Genomic DNA, 18,923 nt, shown 5'->3' on the forward strand with positions numbered 1-18,923 from the left:
TTGCACTGGGACTTGGCTTGGCACGTTTGCCCAGCAGGTCAGAGTGCATCAGCCAAACCTCTGTCACCTCCAGCCCGGTTCTTGTCTCCTCTCACAGGAACGTGTCAGGGAATATTTTCTCCAGCCTCCAGCCCGGCGTCTTTGATGAGCTGCCATCTCTGAAAGTCGTGTGAGTATTTCGCTGAGAGGAAAGGGCGCGTCGCAAGGCCCCCCTCACCAGAGAGAGTCACCCTGGCCAGCAGGGAGCTGAGCGAGAGGTGTGCGCGGAGCCCTGCAGGGACCAGGCTCACGCCCAGTGCCGTGCAGCCGTGGTGTGCTCACACACGTGTGGTCTGGCAGTTACACGTGTGTGCAGACTGGCATGGGGACAGTAGTATGTGTAGCTGCCAATGTCCTGCTGCGACTGGTACACCCTCTGTGCTGCTCCTGTGATGATCCGGCCTCCTGCAGTGAGCGTCGGGGGGACAGGCCTCATGCTGTTACCTGTCCCAGCGCGGACCCCGGTGCCCAGCGGTCCCCAGCCACTGAAGCATGGGGGTCCTGACAGCAGCTGGGCTCACTCTGCCGAAACCCGTCTCTGTGGGGCCTCTGCCGTCCCTGACTCCAGCCCTTTGGGTTTGCCTCCTCCAGTGACTTTGCCACCGAGTACCTGACGTGCGACTGCAACCTGCGCTGGACGCTGCCCTGGTCCAGGAACCGCTCGGCTCAGATTTCCGACAAGACGCTGTGCATCTACCCCAGCCCCCTGCATGCCAAGCCACTGAGGAGCGTCAGGGAGAGCCAACTGCAGTGTGGTGAGGCAGCCTGGCCTTGAGCGCCACTCCCAGAGCACAGAGGGCAGGGGGTGGGCAGCATGGAGTATCTGAGGGCTAGCCCCTAAGCCGTCCGTCAGGCCTCTGACTGCCAAGGCCCTGGATAACCCCCTCGGCAGGCCCAGTAGGGAGTCAGATAGTGCCAGCCGGGCTGGTGGATGCCAGTCTGGCTAGGGAAGGGACCGAGACCAACTCCAGCCTGTGGATCATGACCCACAGGGGCCTCTGGTCATGACCGACCCAGGTGGGCTGGGCACCGCCAGAGGGGGCTCCCTGCCCTGCCGGGGGATGAGGTGGCTCACCCAGGTATCTCGGCCCTTTCCCACAGTGGGCGCTCCGGAGCTGCACACCCACCACCTGATCCCTTCGCTGCGGCAGGTGGTGTTCCAGGGCGACCGCTTGCCCTTCCAGTGCACAGCCACCTACCTGGACAGCAGCACCCGCATCCGGTGGTACCACAACCGGGTGCTGGTGGAGGGGGACGAGCAGACTGGCATCATCCTGGAGGAGAGTCTCATCCATGACTGCACCTTCATCACCAGGTACGGCGCGGGCTCCATCCTGCCCGGGGTGCTGGCCTGGGTGCTGGGCAGCGAGTCATAGGCACTGGGGGAGGATGCCCTGGCATAAGTGCTCTGTGGTGCAGCCAGTGTACCAAGCTGCTCTGGGCAGGGGCCAGGTTCCCAAACGCTCAGCTCAGCCCTGGCCGGGGGTCGCTCTGGACCTTGACAGCTCCTACTGAAACCGAGCCCACGGGAGCTGGGATTCCTGACTAAGCCTCACTTGGGTGCATAGCGCTCTGCTTCACCTGGGGCGGGAGGCTGGGATCTGGGCACCTAACTCCCCTAGGTTCCTTTATAAATCCCTTCTGGGATTTTTATTTATGGGCTAAATGGCCACATTTTCTTGTCAGCTGCCACGTCCTCCCCAGAGATGGCTGCCTTGTGGTGGCATTTGAAATGATCCCTGGGCCTTGGTTTGGGCCCCCACCCCAAAGGAAAGGGACTGCAGGAAAGCACTGGGTGAGCCCTGGGGAGATGTCTCACCAGTGGGTGAGCAGTGGGTATGGATACAGACACGCCTCTGCCTGTCACTCGATGGTGCCTAGGGCAGTGCCAGGCGTGTCAGCTAGCGCCACTGCCCCTTAGGCCGGGGGGGGAGAGAGGCTGTGTGTTGTCCTCTCGTAGCCTCCTGGCTTCTCAGATGTGAGCGTTTGCCTTGTCTCTCCCCCACCACCACCGTCCATCCCCCCACCAGTGAGCTCATCCTCTCCAACATCCACGTCTCTGCCAACGGCGAGTGGGAATGCGCCGTCTCCACCTCCCAGGGCAACGTCAGCAAGAAGGTGGAGATCGTGGTGCTGGAGACGTCGGCCTCGTACTGCCCGGCCGAGAGGGTCACCAACAACCGTGGGGACTTCAGGTCAGAACTGGGGCTGCCATGCCCCAATGCCCACCCTCCAGCGGCACCTCCCAATTGCTGCCCCACGCCCACTGCCCAGTTACCCGTGGGGGAAAGGGCCTGGGGTAGGAGTGGCCTCATCACGGTTCCTGCTGGGATCGGTGTGTGGTGAGCGCCCCCAGCAGGGCACCGTGTTGCTGGCACAAGGGGCAGTGGGTTTCCCTGTGGGGCTGCTGAGGGTACCGGGTTGCTGGGCCAGCTGCAGTGTAGAGGAGTCCCTTTCGCCAGCTGCCCCTACAACCCTGGGGGCATCGGGGGAGTTCCCTCCACCTTCCTCCATCAGAATGAAGAGTTCGGCTGCCTGGGAGGATCAGAGGGCATGGGGGAAAAGGGGGTAGCACACGGTTTGCCCTGTGAGCCCAGTCCCCACATCCCTCCAGCCCAGCCTCCAACACCTGGTGCTTCCAAGAGGGGTGGAAAGCTGCACCGTGGCGTGGGGTGTGACTGGAGATCCCGCCTGGTTGATAGTTGGTGTCTGTTTGCAGAGTCCCCCAGTGCCTCTAACTCCAGACAGAGCATGGGAGGCAGAGGGCCAGGCAGCAGCGCAGCAGGCATGGGGGTGTCAGGGCTTTTCTGTTGCCTCCCCCCACCCCTATTCCTCGGACTGCAGGCACAGGGGGGGGTGCTGAGACTCAGTCACGCAGGTGACCCGGCGTCTGGCAGTGATTAGGCAGCCATTGATAGGGAGGCTTCTTTGAAAGGCTTCCCGTGCTGGCAGCGCAGACGGGCTCCAGAAGCAGAGGTGTTGGAATTTCTCTGGCAAGAGACGAAAGGCTTTGGGAGCCCACTGTAACCTCGGCGAGGCCTTCATGGAATATAAATTACTGGTACAGTAAATATGGCTTAAATTAGCAGGACCCCCCGCACGCCCCGCCCCCTCCGCTCCGCTCTGAGCAGGATATGGAATTAGATAGCTGGGGAAATTGGCGTTCTGCTGCGGGAACTCTCCTGCAGGCCTCTGGCACCCGGAGCTGGGCTGTGTGGAGGACACCCGGCACAGAGGGGCTTGGGAGGTTTACTTGCTGCCAGTGGGTTGGGAGAATACGGGGGGGGGGGGTGAGGAGGGTGTAGGGGGATGAAGGGTGCCAGGGAATGATACAGGGTACAGGGCAACTGGAGCCCTGTGGGGATATAGGTGGGCTTGGGGAAGGGGCACAGGGGCTGCTGGGGGGTGTACAGGGTGGCTTGGGGTCTGAGTGTGAAATGGGCTGTGGTGGGGGGGTACAGGGATTGGAAGGAGTGGGATATGGGCTGCCAGAGGGATGCAGAGGAGGCCGGTGCCCATGGGGGCATGCAGGGGGTACAAGGGCAGCAGGCTGCCAAGGGGTGGGGAGGATTTAGGGGTCCAGTGGCATTACTGGGTTGTGAGAGCTGCTAGACAGGTGGGGTCCATCCTGCTGAGGGCGGAGGGGCACGGGCAGGGTGCTGTCTGGCACTGGGGCACCAAGGGGCATGAAGGGCTCAGGCAAAGCAGGTCGCCCCATTCACACTGCCAGCTCCAGCCAGGATCAGCGCTACCCAGGGGATTTATTCCAGAATAAGCTATGGTGTGAATTTAATGCACGACAGCTCTTTGGGACTAGCCCCCATGTGGGCACTCCGAGTCAGGGAGAGCATGTCCACGCCAGACAGCTGTTCTAGTCAATCTCCCCACGCAGACAAACCCTTTGGCCCTGCAGCCGTATTGGTCCCTTGTAGCCGATTGCCTGATCAGGTTCATTCCAGCCATTGGGTCTCAAGATCGGTGCAAAGGACTGTGGGAAGCAGGAAGAATTCTGGGCTTGGATGTCTGCTGAGCGGAACTGGGGGAAGGCATGTGACCTCCATGGGCCTCCCTCCCATCATCCAGCTGTTGCGGTAGTGGGGGAACAGGGAGTGGCTCAGAAACCAGATGTTGAAACAGCTGGGCCGAGCCGAGATTTCCAGGAAGGGAAATAAATTACCCCATAAAAATCTCAGCTGCTCTGTGGATTGTCTGAAGTTTTTCTCTTTGTCATGCCCTGCACGCAGCTGGAAAACTTTTTCCTGATCCCCCTTGGGATCCCCCCAGTGCACGGCATGGACATGTTCCCCCCCCCATGCACAGACGCATGCCAGCTCCCCCACTCCATGCCAGCAGAGCTTCCTTGCTGTTTGCACCCGCCCGGTTCATGGGCAGTTGACCCAGCAAGGAAATGGTGCTTGTTAACATACCAGATGGGGTGCTCACTAGCTGCTTTTGGTCATCAGCGAGCTGAGTCTGGGTGGGGGGTGTCTGTCCAGTTCCGAGCAGACAGGAGCTAGATCAGTGTTACAAAAGGAGCGGGTGGGCCAACCCCCCTTGCCTTGTGACGACAGGGTCGCCAGTGCTCCGGGTTCTCTGGCTGGCCCCTTCCACCCCTGTGCTGCTCCCTGCAGCTGCTGAACCTCAGCTGTCAGCCCATCCCTGGAGGGGCCCTGAGTGCCCCAGGGGAGGGACCATTCTGCTGGGAGCCTGCCAGCTGCCGTGCTGTGTCCTAGGAGATGCGCAGGCAGGCTCCGGATGCCCCCGCCTCCCTCAGCAGGGCAGTGCACCCAGCTCTGCACAGCCGGTTTGCATTTCTCCCCCACTGTAGTTATTTTCTCCGGCTCCCTTGAGGCTGCTGGTGGGTTCCCAGGGCTGTGGCAAGGGAGCTAGGAGCAGGGATAAAGCCTAGCCCAGCCATGGCACTGCAGGAGGGGTAGGCATTATTTTCCTTTTATCATTCAGGAAATGGAAATGGGCCTGCCTGTGGCCGCCCTCCCCCCCCAGTGCTGGCCAGCCTGTCCCCCATCTCTGCTTGTGGACCCCCCCTCCCAGCTCCTGCCTGCCTGTCCCCCCCCGCCTGTCCCCCCCTCTGTCTGGGCTCCAATGGTCTCTGTAGAAGCCTAGCTCCGGGCTGGGGGAAGGTGTCATGCTGCCAGCCCTGGTGTGTGGACCCCTTTGTCAGTCAGTCTCAGGAGGGGATAGCCTGGGCAGCAGGAGGTCACGCTGCCCCTGCCCACATGCTCAGCAGGACACTCCGAGTGGGGAGGAGAGCCTCTGTGGCCCAGTAATAACATCCAGGGACCAGAGCGGGGCTGGTTGCTGGGGCAGGGCAGCACGTTCTTGGCTAAGGCTCTCATCCCTTCCCAAGTCCCGAGAGGCTGGCCAACCTAGGGATGTACATGCTAGAGAATGCAGCTGAAAATCCCCCCCTGCAGGATCCACCTGCCGCCTTAGATTTAACCTGCTTCTACACATGCTAAGTGGTGAGTGCAGCAGGCCTGGGACTGACAGACAGAGCGAGCTGCTGCGGCTGGGAGTCAGGGCTCTGGGGTTCCCTGGTTGGCATTGCCACTGGCCTTTGGGCAAGTCTTCCTGTCAGGGCAGCCTGGAAGGCCGGAGCAGAAGGTGCTTGGAGGAGGCAGGTGCTGCAGCTGCTGCTGTTATTTTAAATGTCATTTTTTACGGCACTCCGAAGCACATAGCACGGGGCCAAGGAGCTCCTCGGCCATTGGCCATTATCTTTGAAAACTCATGGTGAACGGGGGAGGTCCCGGATGACTGGAAAAAGGCTACTGTAGTGCCCATTTTTTAAAAAGTGAAGAAGGAGGATCCGGGGAACTACAGGCCAGTCAGCCTCACCTCAGTCCCTGGAAAAATCATGGAGCAGGTCCTCAAGGAATCAATTCTGAAGCACTTAGAGGAGAGGAAAGTGATCAGGAACAGTCAGCATGGATTCACCAAACGCAAGTCATGCCTGACTAACCTAATTGCCTTCTATGAGGAGATAACTGGGTCTATGGATGAGGGGAAAGCAGTGGATGTGTTATTCCTTGACTTTAGCAAAGCTTTTGACATGGTCCCCCACAGTATTCTTTCCAGCAAGTTAAAGAAATATGGGCTGGATGAATGGACTATATGGTGAATAGAAAGCTGGCTAGATCGTCGGGCTCAACGGGTAGTGATCAACGGCTCCATGTCTAGTTGGCAACCAGTTTCAAGTGGAGTGCCCCAAGGGTCTGTCCTGGGGACGGTTTTGTTCAATATCTTCATTAATGATCTGGAGGATGGCATGGACTGCACTCTCAGCAAGTTTGCAGATGACACTAAACTAGGAAGAGTGGTAGATACGCTGGAGGGTAGGGATAGGATACAGAGGGACCTAGACAAATTAGAGGACTGGGCCAAAAGAAACCTGATGACGTTCAACAAGGACAAGTGCAGAGTCCTGCACTTAGGACGGAAGAATCCCATTCACTGTTACAGACTAGGGACCGAATGGCTAGGAAGCAGTTCTGCAGAAAAGGACCTAGGGGTTACAGTGGACGAGAAGCTGGATATGAGCCAACAGTGTGCCCTTGTTGCCAAGAAGGCTAATGGCATTTTGGGCTGTATAAGTAGGGGCATTGCCAGCAGATCGAGGGATGTGATCATTCCCCTCTATTCAACATTGGTGAGGCCTCATCTGGAGTACTGTGTCCAGTTTTGGGCCCTACGCTACAAGAAGGATGTGGAAAAATTGGAAAGAGTCCAGCGGACGACAACAAAAATGATAAGGGGGCTGGAGCACGTGACCTACGAGGAGAGGCTGAAGGAACTGGGATTGTTTAGTCTGCAGAAGAGAAGAATGAGGGGGGATTTGATAGCTGCTTTCAGCTACCTGAAGGGGGTTCCAAAGAGGATGGATCTAGACTGTTCTCAGTGGTACCCGATGACAGAACCAGGAGTAATGGTCTCAAGTTGCAGTGGGGGAGGTTTAGGTTGGCTATTAGGAAAAACTTTTTCACTCAGAGAGTGGTGAAGCACTGGAATGGATTACCTAGGGAGGTGGTGGAATCTCCTTCCTTAGAGGTTTTTAAGGTCAGGCTTGACAAAGCCCTGGCTGGGATGATTTAGTTGGGAATTGGTCCTGCTTTGAGCAGGGGGTTGGACTAGATGACCTCCTGAGGTCCCTTCCAACCCTGATATTCTATGATTCTACCCTTATAATTATTGTAGGGCCTGAAGACTGGGGATCAAGGCCCCACAGTGCTAGGCATGCCGAGACCAGAGACTGCCCTAGCTCCCAACCCAGGATGTGGGCAGCATGCAGCGGGGCTAATTAACCCACAAACCGGGGTGGGGAGATGTTAGCGGGACAGCAGCCGGACCAGTCCCCAGTGCAAGGACCTGCCAGCTCCATGGCAAAGGGTTTCCAGGAGGGACTGAAAGGGGATAATTTGGGGGCTTTGCGGATTTTGGTGGGGATCCTTCCTATCGCAGGGAAGAGAACAGGGAGGATCCTGCGCGGGGTGGGGGAGGACTGGGTGATGGAGAATGGTGTATCGGGGACCTGCCCGAGGCCCCAAAGTGGCCGGGCACGTTCTCATTGCGCTCCTTCCCTTTTCGTCTAGGTGGCCCCGCACCTTGGCCGGCATCACTGCCTACCAGTCCTGCCTGCAGTACCCCTTCACCTCGCTGGCCGCGAACGGGGGCCCCGCAGCGGAGAAGCAGGCGTCGCGGCGCTGCGAACGTATGGGACGCTGGGAGGAGGGCGACTACTCGCACTGCCTGTACACCAACGACATCACCCGCGTGCTCTACACCTTTGTGCTGGTGAGTGGGGCCTGGCTGAGACACAGGGAAGGAAGCAGTTTCCTCTCCGCCCACCCGGCCTTCCTGTCTTAACGGCACGCGTCATCTGTCTGTCTGTCTGCAGTATGCATCTGCACGCGTGCATCTCTGTCTGTCCGTCTGCAGTGTGCAGCTGTCTGCTTGCCAGCCTGTCTGTCCCCCACACCCACTGCGCTGCTTCCCACGGGGCGGTGTTTGTAGCGTTACTCATATGCTCTGTCTGGAGTTAGAGGCACTGGGGGACTCTGCAAACAGACACCAACTATCAACCAAGAGGGCAGGACTGGCACCGCTGGGCTCCCGTCTACAGCGCCTCTAACTCCAGACAGATGGACAGACAGGCTGGCAGGCAAACGCTCTGTCTGCCTGTCATGTTTCCAGGCTTGTGTGGCCATGGTATATCTGTGCCAGTTGCAGGCTGCAGCTGAAGCCCTGCATGTGGTTATGTGACCCTGCTGTAGGTCAGGGATCTCTGAGGCAGTCTCTGCCCCGGCTCCCTGGCATGGTTGTGTTGGGCTAGCAGGAGGTGGGTATTGACCCAGCTGGTGACTCCCCCCTTGCCCCTGCAGATGCCCATCAATGCTTCCAATGCCCTGACGCTGGCGCACCAGCTGCGCGTGTACACAGCTGAGGCTGCCAACTTCTCCGACATGATGGACGTCATCTATGTGGCCCAGATGATCGAGAAGTTCATTGGCTACGTGGACCAGATCAAGCAGGTATGGCTTTCTCCCTTGCCCCAGCTCCGTCACGAGCCCTCTCTGCACAGCCCTTCCCTTCCCTTCCCATCCCTCTGCCCCTTCCGCGCACGGCCTCCTCTGCCCCAGTTCTCCCTCTTCCCCTCCCCACGGTGCTGTCCATGAGCGCTCAGCTCCTCATCCCAGTGCCAAGGTGCCTGTGAGCAGAGCCCTGCCTGGGGGTCGAGTGCTTCAGGTATTCCCCTCCTCCAGCCCGTGAGCTCCTGCCCAGAGCAGTCACTGGCAGAGTATCCTCCAGCCCCCTCCTAGGCCTCTCTGCAGGTCCCCGCTGGCCCTCACACCCATCCAGAGACAGGCTGGTGTCACCACCCCAAGAGGGAGGTTGCGGCACTCAGGTGGAGAGACCATCCAATGCTCCAAACACCCCTGGGGAATCTTCCTTGAATCCCTGGGGCTGGGTGTGTTGGAGCCCACAAAAAACACCCCCGTGCTCCCCTCCAGCTCCCGGACGTCATGGTGGAGATGGCAAGTAACATGATGCTGGTGGACGACCACATCCTGTGGATGGCTCAGATCGAGGACAAGGCCTGCACCCGCATCGTCCGCTCCGTGGAGAAGATCGCGGGCTACGTGCTCAGCAGCAACTCGCAGCATGTGGCCGTGGTAGGGCCCCAGGGCTGGGGAGCTGGGCAGGACTGAAGGGAGCGCAGGGCTGGAGTAGCAGGGGGCTGGGTCAGCACTGAGGGGCGCTGGGGGAGAGTGGCCTGGCCTCTGCCTCCGAGGCTGCCAGGCTTCTTGTGGCAGGTGCCCTGCTAACGCCCTGGCTGCTTTGTGCCCTCGGCAGAACTCGAGGAACATCGCCTTCGAGGCCTACTTGATCAAGCCGGAGAGCTACACGGGGCTGAGCTGCACGGCCTTCCAGAAGCGAGACAGCGGGCGCCCGTCGCTGCAGGAGCAGGAGGCCGAGCCCCTGGCTGACCAGCAGCTGAAGTTCAGGTGCACCACAGGCCAGCCCAACATCTCTCTGGCCAACTTCCACATCAAGGTACTGGGGGTGGCGATGGGGAGGGGCGGGGCCTGGGAGCTGCGCCCTCTGGGGCTTGCTAACCCGTTGCTCCCTGTCCCCTCAGAACAGCATCGCTCTGGCCTCCATCCAGCTGCCCCCCAGCCTGTTCTCCGCCTCGGCCCCGCTTTCCCTGCCCCAGGCCTGCAAAGTCCAATTCCTGGTGTTCCGGAACGGCAAGCTCTTCCGCAGCACCGGCAACTCCTCCCGCCTGGCCGACAACGGCAAGCGCCGCAGCGTGGCCACCCCCGTGATCTACGCCGGGACACGTAAGGGGCGCTAGCCTGGCACTGCTGCAGGGGGACAGGGCCATTCCACTGGGCTACGAGAGAGGCTGCTGTCAGCTGGTCAGACTGCCTCACACTGGAGCCCACGTCGTCCTCCCCCCGGTGGGCTGTGCGCCTCTCAGCAGCTCAGACTTGCCCATCCCATGACCCAGATGTGAAGCCGTAAGGGCCCCTGCTGGCCAACTTATCTGGAAGGAGAGCAGCTGGCCTCCCCCCTGCCCATGGGGGGGTCTGGCGGGGCACTCCCGTGGCAGCATGCAGAGGCCACGGGCCTGCCTTCCACTAAGCATTGGTTGCTGCTGCTTTACTCTCCCCTTGTGCGTCAGGTAGGATGTTGCTTAGCCAGGTCCAGGAGGCAGCTGCAGAGCAGGTACCCCAGGTCTGGCCCTGCCTGGGACCCTGGGCAGCAGGAAGTGGAATAAGAAAGTGAGGGATGAGCCCATGCAGTGCATCTGCTCAGCCGTTCTCCTCCCCTTCCCTCCCCAGATGGCTGTGGGGTCAGTAACCTCACCGAGCCCGTCACTGTCTCGCTGCGCCACTTCAGGGAAGGAGCCGACCCCATGCCTGCCCACTGGAACTTTGAGGTGCTGGGGGGCAATGGGGGCTGGAGCGCCGAGGGCTGTCAGCTGGCCCACCAAGAGCCCAACATCACCACCCTGCTCGGCCGGCACCTGAACAACTTTGCAGTGCTCATGGTAGGGGGGGTGTGCTGGCGTGTTCCTGGGGGGCAGGAGCAGGAGGGGAGACTCTGGCCTCCTGCCTGAAGTAGACTAGGGGTGTTGTCTTGGGGGGCGGGCAACTGCTCTCTCCTCTTCACACAGTGGCTCCAAAGCATCACACCATGTTTGCCCTAGATTTACCCTACCCCCTCTCATAAGAACGTAAGAGTGGCCGTACTGGGTCAGGGCAAAGGTCCATCAAGCCCAGTATCCTGTCTTCTGACAGTGGCCAGTGCCAGGTGCCCCAGAGGGAGTGAACAGAACAGGTAATTATCAAGTGATCCATCCTGTCACCCATTCCCAGCTTCTGGCAAACAGAGGCTAGGGACGCCATTCCTGCTTATCCTGGCTAGTAGCCATTGATGGCCCTATCTTCCAAGAATCTATCTAGCTCCCTTTTGAACCCCATTACAGTATTGGCCTTCACAACACCCTCTGGCAAGGAGTTCCAGAGGTTGACAGTGTGTTGCATGAAAAAATACTTTCTTGTGTTTGTTTTAAACCTGCTACCTATTAATTTCATTTGGTGGCCCCTTGTTCTTGTATTATGAGAAGGAGTAAATAACACTTCCTTATTTACTTTCTCTATACTGCTCATGATTTTATAGTCCTCTATCATATCCCCCTAGTCACCTCTTTTCCAAGCTGAAAAGTCCCAGTCTTATTAATCTCTCCTCCTATAGAAGCCGTTCCATAACCCTAATAATTTCTGTTGCCCGTTTCTGAGCCTTTTCCAAGTCCAATATACCTTTTTTGAGATCGGGTGACCACATCTGCACGCAGTGTTCAAGGTGTGGGCGTACCATGGATTTATATAGAGGCAGTATGATATTTTCTGTCTTATCCCTTTCTTGATGATTCCCAACATTCTGTTCGCTTTCTTGCCTGCTGCTGCACATTGAGTGGATGTTTTCAGAGAACTATCCACAGTGACTCCAAGATCTTTCTTGAGTGGTAACAGCTAATTTAGACTTCATCACTGTATATGTATAGTTGGGATTATGTTTTCCAATGTGCATTACTTTGCATTTATCAACCGAAGCAAAGAATTCATTTAGTTTCTCCGCAATGGCCTGATCGTCCTTGAGTGCTCCTTTAGCATCTCGATCGTCCAGTGGCCCCACTGATTATTGAGCAGGCTTCCTGCTTCTGATGTATTTAAAAAAAAAATTGCTATTACTTTTGGAGTCTTTGGCTAGCTGTTCCTCAAATTCTTTTTTGGTCTTTCTAATTATATTTTTACACTTCAGTTGCCAGAGTTTATGCTCTTTTCTATTTTCCTCATTAGGATTTCTCTTCCACTTTTTAAAGGATGCCTTTTTGCCTCTCACTGCTTCTTTTACTTTGTTGTTTAACCACAGTGGCTCTTTTTTGGTTCTCTTACTATGTTTTTTAATTTGGGGTATACATTTAAGTTGAGACTCTATTCTGGTGTCTTTAAAAAGTTTCCATGCAGCTTGCAGGGATTTCACTTTTTGTGCTGGACCTTTTAATTTCTGTTTCACTAACCTCCTCATTTTTTTGTAGTTCCCCTTTCTGAAATTAAATGCTACAGTGTTGGGCCGCTGTGGAGTTTTCCACGCCACAAGGATGTTAAATTGAATTATCTTATGGTCACTATTACCAAGAGGTCCAGCTATATTCACCTCTTGGGACCTGATCCTGTGCTGCACTTAAGACTAAATCAAGAATTGCCTCTCCTCTTGTGGACTAGCTGCTCCAAGAAGCAGTCATTTAAGGTGTCAAGAAACTTTATCTCAGCATCTCTTCCTGAGGTGATATGTACCCAGTCAATATGGGGATAGTTGAACTCCCCCATTATGATTATTATTGAGTTTTTTATTTTAATAGCCTCTCTAATCTCCCTGAGCATTTCAGTCACTATCACATCCTAGTCAGGTGGTCTGTAATATATCCCTACTGCTATATTCTTATTTTTCAAGCATGGAAATACTGTCCATAGAGATTCTGTAGTACAATTTAGTTCATTTAAGATTTTTACTTCATTTGATTCTACGCTTTCTTTCACATACAGTACCACTCCTGCACCAGCACGACCTGTTCTGTCCTTCTGATATATTTTGTACCCTGGTATTACTGTGTCCCATTGATTATCCTCATTCCACCAAGTTTCTGTGATGCCTATTATATCGATATCTTCATTTAATTCTAGGCACTCTAGTTCACCCATCTTATTATTTAGACTTCTAGCATTGGTATATAAGGACTTTAAAAACTTGTCATTTTTTGGCTGTCCCCTGCATGATGTAATTGAATGGGACTGTTTTTTCATTTGACTGTTTCTCATCAGATCCTCCCTGTATGTTATCATTTTCCATCCTCTCCTCCTTATTAGGACATAGGGAATCTCCAGTTATAGATCCTCCCCTAAGGGATGTCCGAACCACATGCTCCTCTGCACCCGTTGGCCTTCCCCCAGCCCTTAGTTTAAAAACTGTTCTACAACCTTTTTAATTTTAAGCGCCAGCAATTTGGTTTAGGTAGAACCCATCCTTCCTGTATAAGCTCCCCCGCTCCCAAAAGCTTCCCTGGTTCCTAAAATTATAAACCCCTCCTCCCTACACCATCGTCTCATCCATGCATTGAGACCCTGCAGTTCTGCCTGTCTAACTGGCCCTGTGTGTGGAACTGGAAGCATTTCAGAAAATGATACCATGGAGGTCCTGGACTTCAATCTCTGACCTAGCAGCCTAAATTTGGCCTCCAGGACCTCTCTCCTTCCCCATGTCATCGGTACCTACAGGTACCACAACCACCAGCTCCTCCCCAGCATTACACATAAGCCCATCCAGATGTCTCGAGAGATCTGCAACCGTCGCACCAGGCAGGCAAGTCACCATGTGGTTCTCTCGGTCATTGCAAACCCAGCTATCTATGTTTCTAATGATCAAACTGCCTATTACTAATACCTGTCTCTTCCTCCCCCGGAGAGGTATCCTCAGTGTGAGAAGATACCACAACGTCATCTGGGAGGAGGGTCCCAACTAAGGAAACGTTTCCCTCTGCTCCAGTTGGATGTTCTCCTTCCCTGAGACTCTCATCCTCCTCAAGAGCACAGAGGCTGTCAGACCAGGGGTGGGACCGTTCTACTGTGTCCCAGACAGTCTCATCTATGTACCTCTCTCTCCTCCACCTCAGCCACCCTGGTCTCCAAAGCCTGTACACTGTCTCTGAGGGCCAGGAGCTCCTTGCACCGAATGCACACATATGCCACCTGCCCATAGGGCAGGTAATCATACATGCTGTATTGGGTGCAATAAAGTGGGTGGCCCCCCACTCTGTTGCTGGACTTCTACCTGTGTTCTCTTTTTACTCCCAAAGCTTGTTCCCTTGTTGGTGCTTTGTTTTTATCAAGCCGTGTTTTGACCTTTACAGGGGCTAGATACACCTAACATTCTTTGCACTTAAACTCCCTCACCAAACTCCCATTAGCTGCTCCCCCTCACCCCTTCCAGCTGGCCTGCAAGGAAGGGAAGCGGTCCCAGATGGCAGAGGGGATCATAATGGTCATTGTTCGCTCATGCACAGGATGTGGGCTGAGGCAGCAGCAATCTCCAGAGGCCCTGGCACGGCAGTCTTGACTTAGCCAGCTTACAAGCAGCCCCGTAACCCCTCTGCTGGGTGGAGCCAGATGTAGATGTGAAACTAATTTTGTTTTTGTAACTAGGAACTCAGCAATTTCCCCAGTGAGGCAGCAGGCCCAGCTGAGGTTCTGCATCCTGTTCTTTACACCTGCACTGCCCTCCTGCTGCTGTGCTTGTTCACTACCATCATCACTTACATCATCAACCACAGGTGAGCTGGGGCTGCACCCGGGATGTGGTGCTGTACTCTGTTAACCAGCTGCCACTTTCACCTCAGAGGTGGCTGCACTTCAGTGGTTTGGGGCTGAAAGGTAGATAAATACCCCTTGGCCATAGACAGTGGCAGCTGGAGGAATGAGGGATCTGTCCACCAGCTTGGATTTTTTTCAGACTCACTGAGGCACTAGCCAGCAGCCACAGCAGGGTGTAAGGCACTTCCTGTCACATCGATCTTTAGGAGACTTTGTTCCAAGGTGTTTTTAGTGGAGTGAGAACCCCCTGGGCTCCTGTTTCCTGACAGAGGACACCAGAGTCAGTCAAACAAATCCTTCTTTATTGTTCCCCACTGCACAGTAATGCACACAGCAGTCATCTTTCCACGGCAGAGTGCTCACACCGCAGATCCAGACGTGGAGTCAGCAATGCTATTTTAAAAATCAAACTAAGGGTCCATATGGTGTAACCCTTACCACCACCCACTGAGAACAAGGTCACCAGAGAGCTGGGAAACCAGACACTTACTGGTCTAGTTAACTATAACAACAGTGATGATTTTGGTATGGAGAACAAGCTGTGCTTAATTTGATCCCCTCCTGAGTAGCAGTGGGCATCCCTCCTACATGGAGACAGAGGTGGATATGCCAAACCTGAGAGGCACTGTCCAATCCCCAGGCCATGCCTTGTTTTCCTGCAGCTCTGCCATGAAAAATGGTAGCCTTAACTATAAATGCTGTAGTTACTGCAAATGGGTTTGTCTGCTTCACTATAGTTCAGTTGGTCTCTAGGACCAGAATTGTTTATAGACTGGAGCACATTTCCTTATGCAAACCAGATTTCAGGGGCCACAGTCTTAGGATTGTTGTAAAATAGGATGAATTCGATTCCCTTTCTCCCACTCTTGACTTCAGTAAGTTGGCAGGAGCAGGGACAGTCTGGCCCCTGGTGTAGAGTGCCCAGCGCAAGGGGGAACCCGGAGGTGCTCCTTCCATCCGTAGAATAGAAAAGTCGAGCCCCTAGAGGTGCGTTGTGTTTAGTGCAGCCTGCCCATTTCTACTCTGCTTTTCGGATGTCCGTACTGTTACCCATCACCCTGCCATCCTAGCTGGTGGGCGAGTTCTCCCGTTCTCTTCTCGGTCTGTTTTTCGTCCTCTCAGGAATCAGCACTCTCCTCTCTGCGGGGTGCTTAAAATCCTTCAGGCTCCCTTCCCTCAAGTTTCCTACAATAAAGCTCAAACCGATCAGCCACTGGAGAGCCACGCCATTTACCCTTTGAATTTCTTGCTAACCCCTTGCAGGTTAAGGAATCCGGCATGGTGTAATTCAAGTAACAGCACTGGTATTTAGCAGCAGAATTACTTAAATATTTATTCCTGCCAGACCAAAAACATAGCACAATGCTGATGCCTTACAAAACACACGTTTTAATAAACCTTGAACGTTTACATCACTGTAATGAAAAGAAATTTATTTAAAGTTACAGCATTAAACCTTGTTTATCAATAATTGGTTTTTGTTTATTTTAAACAGTGGTGTGTTTTCTTCAATATTAACACACTAGCATCACGGCTTGACTTGTAAAAAGTCTCACATGTAAAGTCTGGAGTTTTTCCAACACCAGACCAAATGCACAGGCATTCTCTGAGCCATCTGTATGTGCAGAGTTCAAGAGGTGGGAGTCTAGCTATTAGCTTTTCTCCTAAAAATTACAGCTCAAAATAGTTGTGTACATGCTTCAAGATGTAAATGACCCTCTGACAGTCTTAGTAAAACAATTCCAAAGAGACTGAGAGAGCGTCTCTCACAGCAACTATTCCAGGATTACCGGGTACGGTGTTGCTGTTATTGACTCCTCTCTCCAAGGCTGTCCTCAGAGAGGACCTCTAAGGTACCCAGGACTATTATAATTCAGGTAAATGCTCAGTCCTTGGGAAGGCTACAACCCTGCCCGAGTAGTAGCATGTGTAGTACCTGTTTGCTAGAAGGGACTTTCAGAACACACAGTGTGGTAGTGGTGAATTTAACCCCTCCAAGACAGCAGCTAATCAGCATTGCTGCGCGCCTCTCTTTCAGCACCATTCATATCTCCCGGAAGTGCTGGCACATGCTGCTTAACCTCTGTTTCTACATCGCCATGACATCAGCTGTGTTTGCGGGAGGCATCACTCTGACCAACTACATGATTGTCTGCCAAGCAGTAAGTACAGACCAGCTTTAGACAGTCCTAGGGAAAGCAGATTTGTGTTCAAAGCGTTGAGCCCATGACAGACCACTACCCTGTGTGTCACAACTGGCAGCATCCATGGCCGAGAGGCTCCCACCAGGAAATGCAGAGAGATCCTCCTCAGAAAGCGCTTCAGGTCTGGGCAGAGGTGATTGCTTCCTCCAGGGCCAAGTACATTAGAAACACAGATGCAAGAGGAAAAAAAGCAGCAGCAGCCGCAATGCATTTAGCAGAGCAGGCCCAAAGTTCCCCTCAGCATTCACCACAGCCAGCCATTATAACAGTAATATATTAGTGCCTGAATCTAACAACTCCTAGCAGGAATATGCACACTGACCTGACTGCTTTGTAACCTCCGGCCCTGTAGGTTGGCATCATTTTGCACTACTCCTCCTTATCCACTCTTCTGTGGATGGCAGTGAAGGCCAGAGTCATCTACAAGGAGGTGACGTGGAAGGCGCCGCAGCAGCAGGAAGGGGACGTGCCCCAGCCAGCCCCTCGGCCCATGCTAAGGTACAGATGTTGCTCTTTGGTGCAGCTATTACTAGTCTGAAGTGATTGCCAAGAGAGACGCTCAGGAGAAAGCCACAGGGAGTAGCACCCAGCCTGTCTCATTCACTGCCCAGCAGCTAGCATCAGAGCACTTAAGCAAGAGGTTTTCAAGTGTGACATGCATTGCAGCTGTCTTTCCTTGAAAAGTACCCCTGTGCTTAGTGTTACCTAATACAGACTCTTCTTTTCAAGCCCATTTTTATTGCTTCTCAGGCTGGGCAATTTCCTCTCCTTACAAAAAGGTGGCACCCTTTAAAAACCAATAGTAATAGTGACAACAGGGTGGGGGCTAGAAAGCTTAAAATTGAGGGAAAGTGTAGTTCTCTCCCAAGATCCTCCATCTCAAAGATGGCAGAGCCAGAGTTGTTCAGCCCCTGGGACAAGAGATTTAGAAAGTTATGTAACCCCTTTGGGGTTTAGAGAGCATGGCCCCTTTAATAAGACGACCAGGAGCACCTAAGACTCACCACCAGACTGGAACTTTGCTCAGGCCTCCTAAACTGTGTGTGCAGACGCATTGCTCACTGTCTGTCCTGTCAGACTGTGCTACCACTGGGCCTGTGGGGCCTTGGTTTGGATGCAGCCCTGTTTTACTGCTTCCCCTATATTTTTCCCTTGTTGTTTTCTCCTCTCAGCCCTCTGTAAATAAATATCTCCCTTTGTTATATCCATTGTACTTTTCCTGTGGGTGCGTGTGTTCACTCTGAGGGGGTGAGAACAGGTGCCCCTGGGGTGGAAGGGATTTCTCCTGCTGCATTCCTGCGCGCGCTGTCGCTTGGCCAGAGCTGCCTGCAGCGCAGACTCCATCTTGGCCACGAGGGCGCTAAAGTTACAGCTACAAGCAATTGACAGGGCCGAGAACGATTAGGCAACCGGCACTGTAATTCCAGCTGGAATAAAGGGAGTAACACCTGCAAACAGGCACAGTCCAAAATGATTACATTCCCTGAGGGCAGCAGGGTAACCATGGCTTTGTTCATGTTACAGATTCTATCTGATTGCTGGCGGGATCCCCCTCATCATCTGTGGGATCACAGCGGCTGTCAATATCCACAATTACCAGGATAACAACCCCTAGTAAGTGCTACAGGAGCAGTGAATTGTTCCTCCCTTACCTGCCTCCTTCTTCAGGCACTAGTGCTTAGCCGTAAGGGAGGAGAGGAGGCCTGGTCAGGAAAGGCTGATGTTGCAGCAGTGTAGATCAGAGACATGCAGAGAAGCGAAAACCCACCGTGCCAGGACATGATCCACTCTTATTTCAAGACCAGGGCAGGTCAGAAATCATTACCTGGGCTCTTGCATATCCTATAGCTGCAGCTTAATGTTATCCTCAGGCTGCTAGAGAATGGCTTCCCGACAGCATCAGCACCCATAGCAAACAGCTGCTGGAAAGTTTGTAACCTGTCCTTTAAATCAGCTTCGGTACCCAATGACTGGAAGTTAGCTAATGTAACACCAGTATTTTAAAAAAAGGGCTCTAGAGGTGATCCCGGCAATTACAGACCAGTAAGTCTAACGTCAATACCGGGCAAATTAGTCGAAACAATAGTTAAGAATAAAATTGTCAGACACATAGAAAAACAAACTGAGCAATAGTCCACATGGTTTCTGTAAAGGGAAATCGTGTCTTACTAATCTATTAGAGTTCTTTGAAGGGGTCAACAAACATGTGGACAAGGGGGATCCAGTG

At 54.1% G+C, this 18,923-nt stretch overlaps 1 protein-coding gene across 1 annotated transcript in view; it reads left to right on the forward strand.

Moving 5' to 3' along the window:
* Positions 1-18,633, forward strand: part of ADGRA2 (adhesion G protein-coupled receptor A2) — a 111,946-nt gene extending 93,313 nt beyond the window's left edge. Inside the window, exons 5-18 of the mRNA XM_039523684.1 lie at positions 98-169; positions 631-794; positions 1,141-1,354; positions 2,070-2,234; positions 7,650-7,851; positions 8,439-8,588; positions 9,069-9,230; positions 9,412-9,612; positions 9,698-9,899; positions 10,404-10,612; positions 14,325-14,452; positions 16,531-16,654; positions 17,049-17,194; positions 18,221-18,633. Of these exons, the coding sequence (XP_039379618.1) occupies positions 98-169; positions 631-794; positions 1,141-1,354; positions 2,070-2,234; positions 7,650-7,851; positions 8,439-8,588; positions 9,069-9,230; positions 9,412-9,612; positions 9,698-9,899; positions 10,404-10,612; positions 14,325-14,452; positions 16,531-16,654; positions 17,049-17,194; positions 18,221-18,311 (2,230 nt within the window). The 3' untranslated portion in view covers positions 18,312-18,633. The remainder of the gene's footprint in view (positions 1-97; positions 170-630; positions 795-1,140; positions 1,355-2,069; positions 2,235-7,649; positions 7,852-8,438; positions 8,589-9,068; positions 9,231-9,411; positions 9,613-9,697; positions 9,900-10,403; positions 10,613-14,324; positions 14,453-16,530; positions 16,655-17,048; positions 17,195-18,220) is intronic.
* The last annotated feature ends 290 nt before the right edge of the window (positions 18,634-18,923 follow it).

The sequence above is a fragment of the Mauremys reevesii genome, linkage group 2, assembly GCF_016161935.1.
Source record: "Mauremys reevesii isolate NIE-2019 linkage group 2, ASM1616193v1, whole genome shotgun sequence".
Classification (NCBI taxonomy): Eukaryota; Metazoa; Chordata; order Testudines; family Geoemydidae; genus Mauremys; species Mauremys reevesii.